Genomic DNA, 17970 nt, shown 5'->3' on the forward strand with positions numbered 1-17970 from the left:
CTCAAATTGTTATATATATATATATATATAAAATATTCTTAGTTTCTTGAAGGCATCTGGTGAACACCTACCAGTGTCTTACGACCCCAAATGGGGTCCTGACCCCAAGGGTGAGAACCCCTGATGTACACAACAATCATCAGACACATTCTTTATAATACACAAAATATTGAATACATACATATAATAACTAAATAAATTACTAACATACTACATTACAATAAATATTGCAAGATTAATACATGAGAGAACAAAGAGGTTTGTCTATTTATGATGTTGTTTTCTGTCATTTTGTGTATATTTATTGTCATTTTGTCTGTTTTTCAGGCAATTCGTCTGTTTTTGGGGACTATTTGGTGACGGGATGTGGTTATAAACCATAATAGTTATAAACCACAATCCGTCTCTGCTTATATATTTTTTTAAATAATCTTCTTCTGTTTTTACAGAAAAGCTAACGATGACTTTAGTGTTTTTATAGTATTAGTGAAGAGTTAAAACTCCCTCCCTTGATGCCGGAACAGGAGCAGCTCGTACCCGGATTCTGCTCCGCTGCTGGTGACCAATCTCTGCGTGTGTAGCGTCTCTGTTCTACACCTTCGGCTGAGTTAGCTCCTGACGACTTTTCCCCATCTTTTCTCTGCTCAAACTCACATTCAGGCCCCTTTAGAAGTTTGCAGACGCGTTTAAAAGGAGCCGACGTGTCCGAGGACAATGTCAGACTTCGACAGCAACCCGTTTGCGGACCCGGAGTTGAACCACCCGTTCCAGGTAACGTTAGCTTACGGAGTTAGCCACCGTGGCGTTAGCATTCGTGTCAGTTTACAACGAAGCAGCTTCTGTGACACGATTTAAATCAACTAAAAAGTCCATATTTTACAGTCTGTCAGACTAGTGTCAGGTCATGTTGGCACTTTTAGTCCAACTATTTTAGAAAATGTATACAAATGTACAGACTTGTATCTGATAGTTGATTATAGTAACTAGTTATTGAGTTTTAAAACTAACTTTCCTGACATTGGGTTTTTCTCATTAGTGTTTCATAGAAAGTTAACATGATATATGATTGTGATACTGGTTAGAATTAAAACAAATTGCTGCTATGGTGAATATACAGTATTATGATTCTAGAATATTCGATTCTTTTACATAATGGATCCTGTTTAACTGAGTCATTTACTAAATTGATTCGGTTCATTTGAATCCAATCTACTGTCCCACCGAACCCAGCTCACATTCATTATGAATTATATGTATATATATATATTTTTTTTTTGTCATGTTATGTGATTGTTTTTGTCTATTGTTTTTTATTATGTATATTTATGTATTTAATATTTTTTTTACTTTACGTTATAGCTACGTAATAAACTCACTGGTTCCGGCAAGTGCGCGAGTTGGGTCAGTTAACCCGAATGTTATGAATCTTGACTTATTCACATTCCGGGTACATAACATAACATAACATAACATAACATAACATAACATAACATAACATGCTAAAATATATATGTACTTTTTTTCAATAGTTTTTGTTTTGCAAACGTTTCTTTTTGGTATTGTTATTATTATTATTATTATTATAACCATCCTATTAAACATGTTAATGAGGTCATTGTTTTATTTGGTTAAATGTTTTGTGTCATATTGTGTATATTTATTTTTTGCTGGGCTCAATTTCTGTATTTTTGTGTCATTGTGTGTGTGTGTGTGTGTGTGTTTTGTTTTTTAAGTATTTCTGTTGTGCTTTGTTTTTAGAGACATTTTGTCTTTTTGACGTTTTCCTGATTTGTTGTGTATTTTTGCAGTTGTATTATGTATTTTTATTTCCTATTTCTGACTATTTTTGTTTGTCTTTTGTCTCATTTTGTGTGTTTTTGGAGTCGTTATGTGTTTTTCTATTTGTTACTGGGCTCATTTTGTGTGTTTTTGTGTGTGTGTTGCTTTATTTGAGTATTTCTGTCGTGTTTTGTTTGTTTTTTGTGTTATTTTGTTTGGTAGTTTTTTTGTACCAATAATGAGCTAGTTTGTCTCTTTGTTTTTGTCATTTTTTTTGTTAATATTTCATTATTATTGAATTGATTCTTATTTCATAAAATCACATTTGGGCTCGCCCTGGTTTCTTGTGTCAATAATTAAACTTCTAGTCGTGTGATTTTAAATCTATATAAAATTATGGATGTAGCGCTGAGACGTGTCTTAGTTGAACATTTACTTTGGTTGTTAAATATTTAACTTTAACCTGGAGTAAAAACGTCGTGGCTGCTGGTTTGAGTGATTTTCTGCCTTTGGAATGTGTTTGTGATGAATCGTGGGCTGGAAATTTGAACTGGTTGTAGAAAATTGGTTTGGCGTGAGCAGTGCAGGAATGGTGAAATATTCATGGCGTCTCATTAACATACTGTAGAGCAGTGATCCCCAGCTGGTCCACTTCCTGTTGTGCCTGAGGGCGGCACACATCTCGCCCTATGCTCCGAGCCACGATGCTCAATAGTTGATGGATCGTATGTTTTCACACCGAGCGGTTTTTTGCCGGAGTTCCCGCCGGCAGCAGATTGTCGGCTCTGCTTCGTCCCACTTCTCAGGACGTGGTCTGATTTGATAAATTAGGCTCCGTCTGTGTGTGTGTTGATGAGAAACTGTGTGATGCAGCGCAGGTATCAATCACAGCTGAAGTAGAACACGACAGGAAACATCAGTGTCTGCAAACATGCACTAATCTATTCCTCCATGGATCCTAGCCTCTGTTAGACACAGAAACACACAAAATAAGTCCAGAAATACACAAAAACACAACAAAAATACACAAAAATAAGGTTGCAAAGGGATGGTACATTTTCATTCATTTCATCATTTTCCACGGTAACTCAAGCTCTGGAAATTTAGGAATATTCAAAAATAGTAAATGGACAATATATATCGAGATTCAAGATTTCTATTTTAGCAATATAGAAAATTACAATATTGCCTGTAATGATATTTTTTATTTATTTTATATTTTATTTTGTATTAAAGGAGTCACTGTTTTCACTATTTCTCAGAACAACATGAAAAACACAGTTAAATGGATTTCTGAGTGCATCCTAATGCTAAATAACTACAGAACTCACTCACACCTGCTGTCCCTTAGACCAGGGGTTCTCAACCTTGGGGTTGTGAAACACTGGGAGGGGGTCGTCAGATGCCTTCAACAAACTAAGATTATTATCTTTTTAACAATTTGAGCCAATTTTTGCTTATTTTTCTGCAACCACTCCAAACTTTCCATATTTTAACTTATTTTCATCACTTTTTCTTGCCATATTTTTGCTCCTTTTAATGTATTTTTGCTACATTACTCCCATTTCTGACACTTCTACATCACATTTTTTCCACTTTTAAGACATTGTCAGCACTTATAAACACTTTCCACCTAATGTCACACATGTTGACACATTATTGTCACTTTTAATTTCTTTATACCATATTTCATGATTATTTTTTGTCAATTTAACCACATTCAGGATTTGTCATGCCCAAAATTTGGCGGTTTAAACTAATTGTTCCAATATTGACACTTTGAACCCTTTTTACAACTTTTTCTGTCTGTTTTTATCCATTCTAATTTGCAACTTTTAACCAATTTCTGTGGTTTTTAAAATCTCATTTCACCACCTTTTCCATCATTTTTGGTCACTTTTAACCCATTTTATTTCTGAATAAAACAAAGATTTACATCTTTAACATGACTACATACTATGGTAGATCACAAGCTGAAAAGACTGAGAACCACTGCTTTTTAGGAGAAAAAGCCAAAAGTGTCACATATTGTGCAGCTGTTTGTTTTCATCACCCAGAAAATATCCAGATTCATATCATATATCACCATTTTGAGAAACAATATTGAGGTATGCTCTAACATGATTTATACAGCTGTTTTTTAACCACTGAAGTCATCACAAAGTGCTATAGAAAAAATATGCCAGAAGGGATATTGACTTTTGTAGCAACACAATAAAAAGGGCAGAATTATAAATAAATACCAACATAAGATAATGGTGCAAAATGTGAGAACTGCAGGACAGACATAAATTAGAAAAAATAAAAAATACACAACATGTAAATTAAAGGACTATCACCTTCAGTGTTTTTCCCAACAACATTTCAACACATAGACAGGTATGGACTGGGATTGAACCCACAACCTCATGAATAGAAAACAACCCCTTTGCCAACTGAGCCACAGACACCCACAAAACCAAATTTAATTTATTAATTGAAATTAAAAATTAGCATTAGCAAAATTAGCAAATTAAAATTAATTAAAAAAATTCACGTAAATGCGTGATATTGTCTCACAACATGCAAAAAACAATTTTTTTTTTTACATTTTTTTTAGTTTTTCAGACTTTTTTGCACCTTGTGGGTTTCTGTAGTGCGATGTGAGCCCGCCCCGTCTTTGTTTACATGTGTTTACCCTTTGAGTAGCTATATGTGTGCCAGAGGGATGTTTAATGTTTTATTCACACTATGCTGAGATGCTAAGGGAAGAGTTTATTATTGTTTTAATTGTAATGTTATATGTTATAAAATATGTAGTTATCTGATTTCTTAATCAGAAAATTGAAGCTACTGTGAAGTAGCTGTTGCTCTTTTGCTTAAACCTGAGTTAAAGCTTGAAATAGTTGAATGACAGAGGCTCATTCACTTTTGATTTTGGGATTGTTCTATACATTTTAACTCTTAAGGACAATCTCAGCAATAAAGTTGCACTTTTGACAATATATCTGATGTCTGCAGTCATTTTTAACTGCATTGAAAAAAAAAAAAAATTGAATCGAAACTCAAATTTTTCTTTAAAAAATCAGAGATTTTTTTAGGTAAAATTGCCCAGCCTTACGTCACCTGTTTTCATGTCATTTTAGGGCTTGATTGTTAATAAAGAACTTAAATTTTGCATTTTCCATTCATGCATGTGAGCTAGGGATGTAACGATTAATCATAAGGCAGTTAAAAATCGATTCATAGGTATCACGGTTGACATCGATACTTTGAAAGTTGAATCGCAGTACTTTTTTTAAACAGCAGAGGGCGCTATATATATTATTCTTCTCTTGTCCAGCAGTGTACGTGGCGGGCAGAATCTGCTACTACTTTCTTTCTGGCCGCCTTCTACTCTTAAACATGTTCATAAATGATTCCTTAACCCTTTAGCACTGAAAGAATATCTGTCACGTTTTTCTATTAGCTCTGTCTGCTAGCATAGCATTTCTTCTTCACTGCTAGAATAGCTGCATGCCAACTGACCACTGGGTTACCAGCGCCCTCTGCTGGTCCAAACAAATATCTGATATAAATACAGGGAAATGTTTTTTTTTAAAGTCCAATTGTTAAGGCACAAAATACATTTTCAGTTGCACTTTTAAAAAGAAAAATAACTATTATGCAGTTTTGCATTGTTTACTATAGAATCAGAATTTAAATTAATAGGCTTCTTCATTTGTATTATTCCTTTATTTATTTCATTCAAGATTTATTTTTAGTTAAATTGCATTGTTTTGAATAGTTTATCAAGGGATTCTTTTGATAATGAAAAATAAAAGGAATATTGTACAGTATTTTCTAGTTTTTTTCCCCCAAAACATTTACAGTACATTGTACAGTTCCATTTTGTAAAATAAATCGTGAGAGAATCGTATCGTGAACCCAGTATCGTGAATCGTATCGGGAGTTGAGTGAATCGTTACATCTCTAATGTGAGCTTATATTCTGCGTGCGTGCGTGCGTGAGAGATCCATCCATCAGTGATCAAACACCGTAGCGGCTGCAGATCCAGATAAGCGAGGTGTGCTAGAATAAATCAACGTGATGATTAAACGTGTTGAAAGGAAGGAAGGATTGTGGGAACTTGAAGTGGTTCGAGTCCAGGAGGAAGTGCTGGAAAAAGCCTGGTCCTTCTTTCTTCTCTAGGGCTTTGCTTTTCAGTCCACCATTAATTATTACCCACGACAAAGGTGTGAAATATTCACGAGGGCTCTGGTGACGAGCTGTTTGTGGTCGTGGGAAACAGACGCTCCTCGCACGTTCACAGACGGACGTTGACGTTTAAATGCTGAGGAGAGGTTTAACGTCCTGATGGTAAGCTTTGATTTAACACCACAATTAGTTTAAAATCATTCTTTATAAAGCACCACTTTAAATCATAACCATGGCTGTATTTAGTAATAAAAGGAGATTTTTATTGTGTTTGTTTCTGTTTTCATTTGGGTATTTTTAGGTAGATTAGAGGTCTTTTTAATCATTTATTCTGAGTCTTTTTTTCTGTCTTGATCTTTTGTTAAATCCCAGGGATGGACAAAAGGTTTTGTTGTTGTTTATTAACAACATTTTCTTTCATTTCGTGTGTTTTTGTTGTTTTCTGTTATAGAAGTAATTCTATGTATTTATGTTGTCATTTCGAGTTATTTTGTGATTTATTTTCTCTCATTTTAATTTTTTTTTTTTAGTGTTGTGTATTTTTGTAATTTTTTGCTTTTTGAGTGATTTGTGTGTATTTTTGTTTTATTATTTTGGGTACTGTACAAAATTTAACCAAGGGCCACATGTGTTTTTTTAATTTTTTTTAAAAATCTCTTGGGAATTTTTTAGTCTGTTGGTGAGTTTTTGTCTGCTTTCACTTAGATTTTTATTCCATTTTTGTCTGTTTTAGTCTTTTTGGTCATTTTTCTGCTTGTATTATTTTGTTGTAATGGGTCTTGAAGTTGTTAATATGTTTTTAAGTATGATATTGGTCATACTAGTCTGCATTTTTGATTATATTTAGTGTTTCTACACTGGTTGTAGTACTTTTTGCTTGTATTTAATCAGTTTTTGTTGTTTTTTGTGTTTTTTTTTGTACGTATTCATCATTATTTGAGTTTACTCATGGAAAATCTGAAATTTTCATACTAATTTATCACAAAATATCTGTTTTTAGTCCATTATTAGTCTATTTTTTTTTTCAGTTTTTGGTCATTTGTATCTATTTATAAATCTGATATTGGTCATATTTGTCTCCATTTGGTTCATTTTCAGATTCTTTTTAGTGTTTCTACACTGGTTTTAGTCCATTTTGTCAGCTTTTGTTTGTATTTAGTCAGATTTTGGTCTGTTTTGTGTTTTTATTGTACATATGAGTTTTACTTGAGTTTACTCATGGAGTATCTGAAACCTTTGTACTAATTTATCACAAATTATCTGTTTTTTTATCCGTTATTGGTCTTTTTTTATTAGTTTTTGGTCTTTTGTATCTTTTTTAAATCTGATATTGGTTGTATTTGTCTCCATCTGGTAACTTTTTAGATTATTTTTAATGTTTAAACCCTTGTTGTAGTTTTGTCCACTTTTTGCTTGTATTTAGTCAGTTTTTGGTCTTTTTCTGTGTTTTTTGCGTCGATTATTGAGTATACTTGAGTTTTATTCATGGAGTATGTGAAATATTTATAGTAATTTATGCAAAATATCTGTTTTTTTAGTCTGTTAGTGGTTCCTTTTTTGTTTTTGGTCTTTTGTATCTGTTGATAAATCTGATATTGGTTTTATTCCTTGTATTTGTTCCTTATTTCTGGTCCTTTTTAATTGCTTTTCATCCTTTTTTTGTCAGTGTTTTGCTTGTGTTTAGTTTCCTTTTGGTGTTTTTTAGTGTGTTTTGGGTTTGATTTTGGTTGCATTTGTCCATATTTTTTTAAATTCTGTATTATATGCATAATTTATTCAGTGCAGTAGATTGAAAGGAAGTAGATAGCCACATTTTAACAAATTGTGGTTGTTATTCTACATTTAGGTACATTTTTGTGTATCTTTCTGTTCCTCAGTAGGTTGCACTCTTATTTTGAATCCATGGTTCTTGTGATTTGAAGTCTTTTTCTCTCCCACGTCCTGCCTCAGAGCTGAACAAACGCGTCTATTTAAAGCCGTGTTTCCTTGTGGATGAGTGTAAATTATCCTGTCTTTGTTCATGTTGAATCACAGGCCTTTAGTGCTGGGAATGAAATCAGGAGCTGATCTGGCAGAATAATGGGAGCTTTTCACGCCATTGTCCTTATTCAAAGAGCAGAATTAGCCTCGCTTGTTCCTTCATCTTCTATCATCATCATCATCATCATCAGCCTAAAATAGTCCACTCACTGATTCTGTTTCTGTCTCTTCTTCAGGATCCATCAGTGACACAAGCAAAAGCAACGCCCCCTTCAGGCCTAGAGGAGTACAACCCCTTCACAGATGCCAAACCAGTGAGTTTAAGTCTTTTTCCATGTCCATTTTTTTAACTAAATAATTACATGTAAATGCCTGTATATAAATATATATGTTGGTATATACATGTAAAAGTGATATTAATGTGGTAATCTGGTGATTCTGAAGCTTAAAGCATGCTTTTTGTGTGTTTGAGGCATCATTTTTATGTATTTTTGGAGCCATTCTGTGTATTTTTGTCATTAATTTGCTTTTTGACTGATTTATGTATATTGTTCTTTTTACGTCGTTTTGTGTGTTTACTTTGGTAACTGTAAAAAATTAAACCTGGAACCATGTGTTGTAAAAAAAAATACTTTTTTGGTCTGTTTCTGCCATTTTTTTGTCTGTTTTTTATTATTATTTTTAGTTAGTCTTTGTTTCTGGTCTTTTTGTCGGCTTTTTGTCTGTATTTAGTCAGTTTTTGGTCTTTCTTTGTGTCTTTGTTGTACGTATTCGTCATTATTTGAGTTTACTCGGTTGAAACTAAGCAAGATTTTACAAAATTTTGTTTGTTAATGCAAAATTGTGAAGATTACTTTTATTTAAATAAATGAAAATGGAAAAACATGAAATTTATATACTAATTTATCACAAAATAAATCGTTTTTGTTTTAGTCTGTTATTGGTCCTTTTTTTGTTTTAAAAAAAAAAAAAAAAAAAAAAAGCACGATTTCTATTAAATAATCCAGGATTTCATCATATTTCTGTGAGGGCAGTGTTTCTAAAACAAGCTTGAGGCAAATAATGCAGAAAATCTCAATTATTTCTGTAGTTTTAGTTTAATTTTCTTAATGTATAATTTGTTTAAAGTGCCGTAGCTCATTTAAACATGATTTTGTCTGTTATTTTCTGGAAGTCGACCTCGCTGCATTCTCAGGATTTTAAATCTAAAAATATGTTTTTTTGTCTTTCCCAGACACTCGCGACGATGGCGCCCAAAACAACCGTGGGCTCTCAACCCGCCATCATGAAACCCACAGAGGAGCCTCCAGCTTACTCACAACCTCAGGTAGGCCCCGCCCACAGCAGACCCCCCCCCCAGATTGTGGATACAGCACAATATGTGCTTCAATACTCTCTTTTTATTTAACATTTTAAAAATACATATATTGTTGTTGAACTGTGCATGGTGATAGATGAAGAAATGTGAAGTTTATTTTGGTTTAAGAGTTCAAACTGTTTGTAAAAAGGTTATAAGAAGAAAATAAATTGGTCAAAAAAAATATTTACAGTTTCGGAAAAAGAATAAGAATCTGTATCTTGACAAATCTGTTTTTTTCTCCAAAATATGATCTCTATGTACTTAAATTAAATCTAGTTATGTGCATCATTACATCCCAGTCTTTGGTTCGTGATTCAAATTGAATCGTTGGTTGAGTGAATCATTTCACCCTGAGTAAGATCCACTCAGGTGTATATTCAGGTGTAAACGCCAAAGTAAATCAGAGGTTTGTAGCCCTTCAGACATTTAACCTGAACCCATGTACCTCCTCCTCTTCCTGCACACTTAAAAAAAATTATAATGTAATGTCATACTCAATGTAGCCCTACAGTCAAATTTATCTCTGAATTTTACCTATCCTGTTGAGGTATAATATATATATAAAGAATAATAATCTGTAAGCACACAAAAAACATCTTATTTAAAATTAGTAGTTATTTAGCCTACTGGCATTTCCAGAAAGTAGGAACAATTAGTTAAAACTATCAAATAATGGGCATGACAAATGGTGAATGTGGTTTAATTGCCAAAAGTAATCATAAAATATATTGAAAAGAAGTTAAAAGTGACAATAATGGATCAACATATGTGACATTAGGTGGAAAGGGTTTATAAGTGCTGAAAGTGTCTTGGAAGTTGAAAAAATGTGGCAAGAAAAAGTGATGAAAATATGTTCAAATATTGTAAGTTTGGTGTGGTTGCAGAAAAAGGGTAAAAAAAAATAAGCAAAAATGGGCTCAAATTGTTAAAAAATATATTCTTAGTTTCTTGAAGGCATTTGGCGACCCCCTCCCGGTGTCTTGCGACCACAAATGGGGTCCTGACCCCAAGGTTGAGAACACCTGGTCTTACAGAGGCCAATGTGTCTTTTGTGGCAATGCATGGAGGCTCCTGACTACTGGTCTATTTATATTCTAGTTTCTTATGTTGTCACGCTGTTTGTCATTTCTATTCACGTCCCCCCTATAACAATTTGCGTACCCCACTTTGGGAACCTATGTTGTCAGTAAACTTATGTAATGACTTAAAAAAACAGAAAAATATTCAAAAGGACAACAAAATACTCAACAGTAGCAGGTTGTAACACCTGAGAGTTATGTGAAGTTTACAAACCGCCACGTTAACAATCAGACACGTGACATGTGACTTATAATCAGGTGTGACATATTTACCTGATATTACAGTGTGTGTGATTCACTGTGGTGATACTGTATGTACCTGTGGGAGGCGCTTCCAGCTGAATGAGTACAGATAAGTGACCCGGGTGGGTGTGTCTTGTTCCTTTTGACCTGATGTGGTGGGCGTGGCTTGGTGCAGGAGCCGCCGAGAGCCGCCACCGAGCTGCTGAGGAGGCAGGAGGAGCTGGAGAGGAAGGCTGCTGAACTGGACCGAAGAGAGAGAGAGATGCAGTCACTCAGTGCTTCAGGAGGTCAGCAGGACACGCACACACACACACATGCACACCATACACGCGCACACACACCATTCACGCACCACTATGGGGGGTGAATCCATTCTAAATTCATGCGCACCAGTCCATCCACGTGTACCTGTCTAACTTTCACTAAACTTATCTATTTTCAGTAGTTAGGTATAGTGGCAGGTGTGACGTGAGAGAAGCTGCAGTAATCATCAGGTGACCTTCACTATGTATCACCTTCTACGTAACATGTAAACACTTAAATATTAGGCATGCAGGTGTGTAAGTGTGTGTGAGTGTTGAGTGTTGTTTCCTGTCCAATCACAGCAATGATCTGACTCAGAGCGTAACACTACAGTCACTACCACTCTATGGACGAGTGTCGTGACACAGACTGTAACCGGACTAAATGGTGGTCCGATACACTCAACACTCACACATGCATACCTGCACGCGTGTACACGCATAGGCACCTGATCGTTATAGCTTCACTCACACCACACCTGTGTCTACGTGTGACTGATATATTTATGTTTGTTAGGTGCACATCCAGGTGTGGCATAGGTGTGCATACACTTTAATATGTATGCACATTAAAGTGTATGCAAAACGTGTTAAAGCTATGGTAGGTAATTTTCTCCAGATACACTTTTTTTAAGTTTTTGGTTGAAATTGTGTTTATGTCCTGACAGAAATTAAGATCTTATGTTCTCTGAAAAAAGAAGAAAGAAACAATCTTTTTTTTTTAACCAATCACGTCTCCCTGCTCGTTCTCGATCCCTCGCGTGCACGAGCCCACGCTCAAAGCGCGTCACCGCTGACAGAGTTAAAACAGAGTTTTTAGTCACGTTTTTAACATATATAATGATAAAGTTTATCGTTTGTTTACTGCTGAATGAGACATAAAACGACAAAGTTCCTACACAATACAAGCACAGAGGGGAGGGGGAGGAGGATGAAGGCGGAGCCAACCAGAAAGCTACATTCAAAATCATGCTAGCTTTTGAAAATCCATTACCCTACCTTTAACATGTCTACAAGCACACATGCAGACGTGCATTGTGCCCGTCTACCCATTCTAAGTCTATGGTAAATGTAGATCAGACGTACAGACGTACACGGTACGCGTTTGTTTACGCGTAGGTTGGACTGATGCACATGAATTTAGAATGGATTCACCCTCCCATACACACGCACACACAAACGCACACCACGTACGCGCACACTTCCTGTTTACATCATACTATACACATTACATCATTTTTTTATTGATAACATTTTATATTAATTTGGTCAGTATATTGTTTTCATTTTTTTTTGTTAAACTTTTATTTAAAAAAATGTGTTTAAAGAGTATTTTATTTATTTTTAATGTTAATTTTGACAATTTATTTTTTATTTATTTTATCTTTAAAATATAATTTGTTCATATTTTATTTAGTAATAGGTTTTTTTTTTACCTTATATTGTTAATTTCTAGCACTGTACTTACACTGAATGGTTTAGTTTTAATTCCTTTTTATAACTAATTATATTTAATTTACTAAATGTTTATGATATGCCCTATAAATCATTTGTAAATAGGGTCAGCATATTATACATATATCAATGTTTTTTTGTTTGTTACATTTCTATTTAAAAAAAAACAAAACATTTTTTTTAGTAATTTATCTTGATAAAAAAAAAAAATATAATAATTAGTTAATTTTCACATGTGTTTTCTACCTGTATTATTCATTTCCACCACTATACTTACGTTACATTAAATGGATTTGGTTTAGTTTTTAGTTTTTTTTTTCTTTTTCTAATAACTAGTAATTATTTATTTTAATCAACGCATATTTATTAAATGTTCATTAATACGTAATGTCCCTTTTAATTTATTTATTTTTATTATTTATTTTATGGTATTGTCCCTTTTTCTAAATAAAAATAAAATTTAATTTGAAATTTACTGTTTGTTTTTACCTTTAGAATTATTATATATACAGCAATGTTTTTTATGTAAACAGTATTTTTATGCATTTTATTTACATATCAGTAATATGTATTATTGTTATTTTTTCTATAACATTTTATTCATGAGGGGGATTTTTTCTCACGGATCATATTTATTTATTTTATTACGTTTTTGTAAACCATTTTCATTTTTCATATTTTAATTTACACACTTCCATTACTGTTGAATAATAAATAGATATTGGAGGAAATATCCTCTTAAAAAGTGATGATTAAAGTGAATAAAACTCTTTTGATGTTTTGAATTAAAGCAGAGGAAAATCCTTTGACCCAAACTCTATATTTTACCAAATGTCTTTTTGTTCTAGGCCGTAAAAACAACTGGCCCCCGCTCCCGGAGCAGTTCCCCGTGGGTCCGTGTTTCTACCACGACATCACTGTAGACATCCCTGTGGAGTTCCAGAAGACAGTGAAAATCATGTACTACCTGTGGATGTGTGAGTAACCTGTGGTGGACGCAGCACGGGAACTGAAATCATACAAACAACACACAAAATGAGTCCAGAAACACAAAAAACAACATCAAATAACTCCATACACATACAAAAAATCAACAAAAACACACATTGCAAGATAATATTCAAAATATTCCAAAAACACAAAGAATGACACACGGAAACACAAAATGATTCCATAAACACACACACAACATAGATACACAAAATGATTCCATACAAACGGAAATGGACACATTCCAAAAACACACTAAATAAGAACAAAAAAACACAAAATGCCAAAGAAATAGACAAAAGAATACACAACATACAATATTTCAAAAGCACAAAAAATAAAGTAAAATATATAAAAATTACTCCAAAGACACAGAAAATCACAACAAAAATGCACAAAATATTAAAAGCATACACAAAATCATTTCAAAACACCAAAAATGACTCAAAATTTTCAAAACAAAAACACAAACTCAAATGCACTAAATTACGCTAAAAAATACACAAAACGACTCCAAAAGTAAATTACACAAAATTAGAGAAATATTTTGAGAATTACAAAAAAATGCACAAATTGAATCTTAAAAACACAAACTTACACACAAAGCCTTTTCCTGTGTTAATGCTCTGATTGCTAATTATTCTAATGCTGATATAAATGTTCGTGTGTGTGTGCGTGTGCGTGCGTGCGTGCGTGTTGGAGAGACTGCGAGGTGGCTTTAGATCCACACTTTAGACTTGCTGCTATGTCTTAGCATGCTGATGCTACGTGTTAGCATGCTGATGCTACGTGTTAGCATGTTGATGCTACATGTTAGCATGCTGATGCTAGGTGTTAGCATACTGATGCTACATGTTAGCATGCTGATGTTAGGTGTTAGCATGCTGATGCTACATGTTAGTATGGTGATGCTACATGTCAGCACAGGTTGTGTCCTGCTTTTGTGTATTTTCTGTTTTTTTTCCTTTCTTTTTTTGGAGTGATTTTGTGTTTTTGTCGGTTTTTTAAATTTTGTATTTTGTTGTTTTGTGTAGTGTTTTAGTCATTTAGTTGTTGTTATGTGGGTGACCGTGGCTCAGGTAGGGGTCGTCTTCTAATCGAGAGGTTGGGGATTCAATCCCAGTTTGTACCTGTCGAAGTGTCCTTGGGCAAGACACTGAACCCTAATGGGACATTCACACCAAGCATCAAAATCGTGCTTCACACCCGTAGTTGGACGCTTGTGCTCATTGAATCAGACGCTTGTAACCAGCGTTGAAGACGCTTTTGACGCACGTCCAAACAAGTTGGGAAGGGAGCGCGTTTAGGGGAGGGGCTTCTCTGTTACCGGTGGTGTTACAATGGATGATATTGTGGCGATCAATTGCGTTCATAATTCAAGCTCCTGATTGGTCGACGTGCCACGATATGCCCCAAAAGTACAACAATCCCAACTCTAGCGTCGGCCGCGTTGAAGGCACCAGACGCACGTCAAAAGCTTGAAATCTGAAAACACAGCATCCGCCACGCAAAAGCTTCAAAACGCGTCCCATAGGAGGCGTGGGACGCGCAGTGGGATCTCTGACGCTTCTAGAAGCTCGTCCACCGTGTATTGTGTATGTAAACCTGATGCTGTTGACGCTTTGAACGCGTTTGTGTGGATGTGTGAATGGGTTGATATTGTAAAGCACTTTGGGACTACTTGAGTGTAAACATAAAGCACTATATAAATCAAGTCCATTTATATTTGTTGTTTTTTGCTATTCTTTTATGTATTTTTGTTGTTGTGTACATTTGTAGTAGTTCTGCGGCGCCCCCTGAGGGCGTAGAGCTCTAACTACACTGTGCTGTTTCCCTCCAGGTCACACGGGGACGCTGCTGGCCAACCTGATTGCCTGTCTGTCCTGGTTCATCGTGGACGCGGCGAGGGGCATGGACTTTGGCATGTCCATCCTGTGGTTCCTGCTCTTCACGCCGTGCTCCTTCATTTGTTGGTACCAGCCCATATATGCCGCCTTCAGGTGACCACGCCCCCCTCCCTGGGATGTGTGGGCGGGGCCTAGGGTACTAAACTCTCTCCTGTTCCCACAGAAGCGACAGCTCCTTCAGGTTCTTCCTCTTCTTCTTCGTCTACATCTGTCAGGTCGGGATCTACGTGATCCAGTGCATCGGGATCAGCGGCTGGGGCGCCAGGTAGGACGTCAGCGTGCGTGTGCATGCATGTGTGCGTGTGTGTGTGTGTGGTGCTGATGAGCTGCTGTCGTCCTCAGCGGGTGGATCTCTGCTCTAATGGGACTCAACAGAAACATTGCCGTGGGAATCATCATGATCCTCGTGGCTGCTCTCTTCACCACGCTGGCCGTCATGTCCCTCGTCATGTTCAAAAGGGTACGCGCGTGTGTGTGCGTGTGCGTGCGTGCGTAAAATTAGAGAACTATACACTACAGGACGACAACAGAAAAGTATGTTTGAAACAACAACATACTGTAGATACACAAATTAACTAAAAAACACACTAGACAACTAAAAATAAGTGAAAAAAATAAAAAAAACATACAAAAAATTCAAAAGAACAAAAACTCACAAAATTAACAGAAATATATAGAAAAAAACAAGTCAAAATACACAAATTTAGGCAAAATAACAGAAAATGAAACAAATTACTCTAAAACTACAAGAAACGAATCCAAAGATAACAGAAAAGTATAAAAACAAAATACATAAAATGAGGAAAAACTACAACAAACGTACAGAAAATGAGAAAAAACTACAGCATAAATACACAAAGTGAGAAAAAAAATACAAAAAAGTACAGAAAATGAGGAAAAACTACGAAAAAAGTACAGAAAACCATGAAAAAAGTACACAAAATGAGGAAAAAGTACAGAAAATGAGTAAAAAGTACAAAAAAGAGAAAAAACGACAACAAATGTAAGCGAAATGAGAAAAAACTACAACAAAAGTGTAAGATATGAGAAAAACTACAGCAAAAATACACTAAATGAGAAAAAACTATGACAAAAGTACAGAAAATGAGAGAAAAGGACAACAAAAACACACAAACTCTTTGTAGTTGCCTGTGTTAATGCTCTAATGATGAGATGAGTGTTGATCATGTGACTCACATGCTTGTGGCTCCTCCCCCTCTGTGATGTCACTGCAGGTTCACACCATGTACAGAACCACTGGCGCTAACTTCCAGAAGGCTCAGCAGGAGTTTGCTGCTGGCGTCATGTCCAACAGAACCGTTCAGAACGCTGCCGCCACCGCCGCCTCACGGGCTGCACAGGAGGGGTTCAAGGAGAACATCTGATTGGTCCATCCACTAACTCTGTGTGTGTGTGCGTGTGTGTGTGGATGTTTCTGTGCCTTTCCGATCCTTCAGGCCTATTGGTTCCTTCCTGTTTCTCCTCCAATCACAGCAGAGGATTGTTAGCCTCATGTCAGGACTCATCTCAAACCTTCTTCTTCTTCTTCTGTCCTCTTATTCCTGGTGGTGCTGCTGACCCCTGCTGGACTGACTTTGTCCTGCTGTGTATGAATGCTGTGCATTCTTCACGTGTCCTTCACCTCCGCGCTTTCATCAAATCCCTCGGCCTCGATGACGCTAAACTATCCCACATGTCAGACGTTTGGTCTCCCTGTGACATCACTTCCTGTGTGAAAAAAGTTCAGATTTTCTGAAACCTCAAATTGAAACGAGTCAATTTGGAGAGTTTTGAGTCTTTTCAGTCAAAACTCCGTCAAAAAAGAACAAATTTAACAACATATCATCTTTGTGTCAACAGAGAGACTTTAGTGTGTCAAGGCGTGTGAAAGTTTACGTGTACGTGAATCTGGGGACGAATACACAAAAAATTAAAGCAAATACACAAATTGACAGAATTGAATCAAAAATTGAAAAATACACAAAAACTCAAACACGCAAAGAAATGCAGAAAAATACACAAAATAAATTAAAAAAACTCAAATATGACAACAAAAATAAACAAAATTACTTCAAAAACACAAAATGACTCTGAAACATGAAAATAGATCACAGAAAAATAAACAAAATGAATTCAAAAAATGTGAAATCCCAAAAATGACTTAAAAAATACAAACATGAAAACAAAAACACAAAATGACAGAATTGAAAAAAAATGTACAAAAAAACTTCATAAACAAAATAAATCACCCCTAAAAATATGACAACACAATTACTCCAAAAAAATACAGAAAAAAAACAAAATGAATCCAAAACACACAAAATGACAAAAAAACAAAACATAAAATGAATGTAAGACTCGTCACCAGATTGAAAGGTATTAATTTAGAGATATTTAAGAGTTTCCTTTGGTCCAAACTCTTCATAAAAGAACAAATTTGATGAGTTATGCATCTTCACGTTGACAGTTAGACTTTCTTAAGCTTTTCTGAAATAATCTGAGGCTCAGTTAATGCCGAATAATCACTTTGTGGATAGAAAAAAACATTTCACCTTATTTTCCCATGCAGTACATCTGTGAGGTTTATCCTGACTAAAGTTCTGCAGACACTTCCAGTTCTAGTTTGAGGTTAAACTGATGGAAACGGGAAATGAGGCTTTGTAAACTGTGAAAAAAGCTGATTTTCTTTCCTGTATTTA

The 17970-nt window shown here is 35.2% G+C and overlaps 1 protein-coding gene across 1 annotated transcript; it reads left to right on the top strand.

Moving 5' to 3' along the window:
- Positions 1 to 525: 525 nt before the first annotated feature.
- LOC114473609 (secretory carrier-associated membrane protein 1-like) lies at positions 526 to 17316 on the top strand. The gene is made up of 9 exons (XM_028463345.1): positions 526 to 771; positions 8172 to 8249; positions 9170 to 9262; positions 10793 to 10904; positions 13223 to 13351; positions 15205 to 15364; positions 15435 to 15536; positions 15614 to 15731; positions 16507 to 17316. Exons 1-9 carry the CDS (start codon positions 715 to 717, stop codon positions 16654 to 16656), a joined length of 999 nt encoding a protein of 332 aa, XP_028319146.1. The 5' UTR covers positions 526 to 714; the 3' UTR covers positions 16657 to 17316.
- The last annotated feature ends 654 nt before the right edge of the window (positions 17317 to 17970 follow it).

This window comes from Gouania willdenowi, chromosome 12 (assembly GCF_900634775.1).
Source record: "Gouania willdenowi chromosome 12, fGouWil2.1, whole genome shotgun sequence".
In the NCBI taxonomy this organism is placed as follows: domain Eukaryota; kingdom Metazoa; phylum Chordata; class Actinopteri; order Blenniiformes; family Gobiesocidae; genus Gouania; species Gouania willdenowi.

Bases quoted from the DNA above. Each gene is read 5' to 3' on its own strand.
- LOC114473609 (XM_028463345.1), top strand. From the start codon at position 715: ATGTCAGACTTCGACAGCAACCCGTTTGCGGACCCGGAGTTGAACCAC. The intron at 772-8,171 runs GTAACGTTAGCT...TCTCTTCTTCAG, and splicing joins AGTTGAACCACCCGTTCCAG to GATCCATCAGTGACACAAGC. The intron at 10,905-13,222 runs GTCAGCAGGACA...TTTTTGTTCTAG, and splicing joins GTCACTCAGTGCTTCAGGAG to GCCGTAAAAACAACTGGCCC.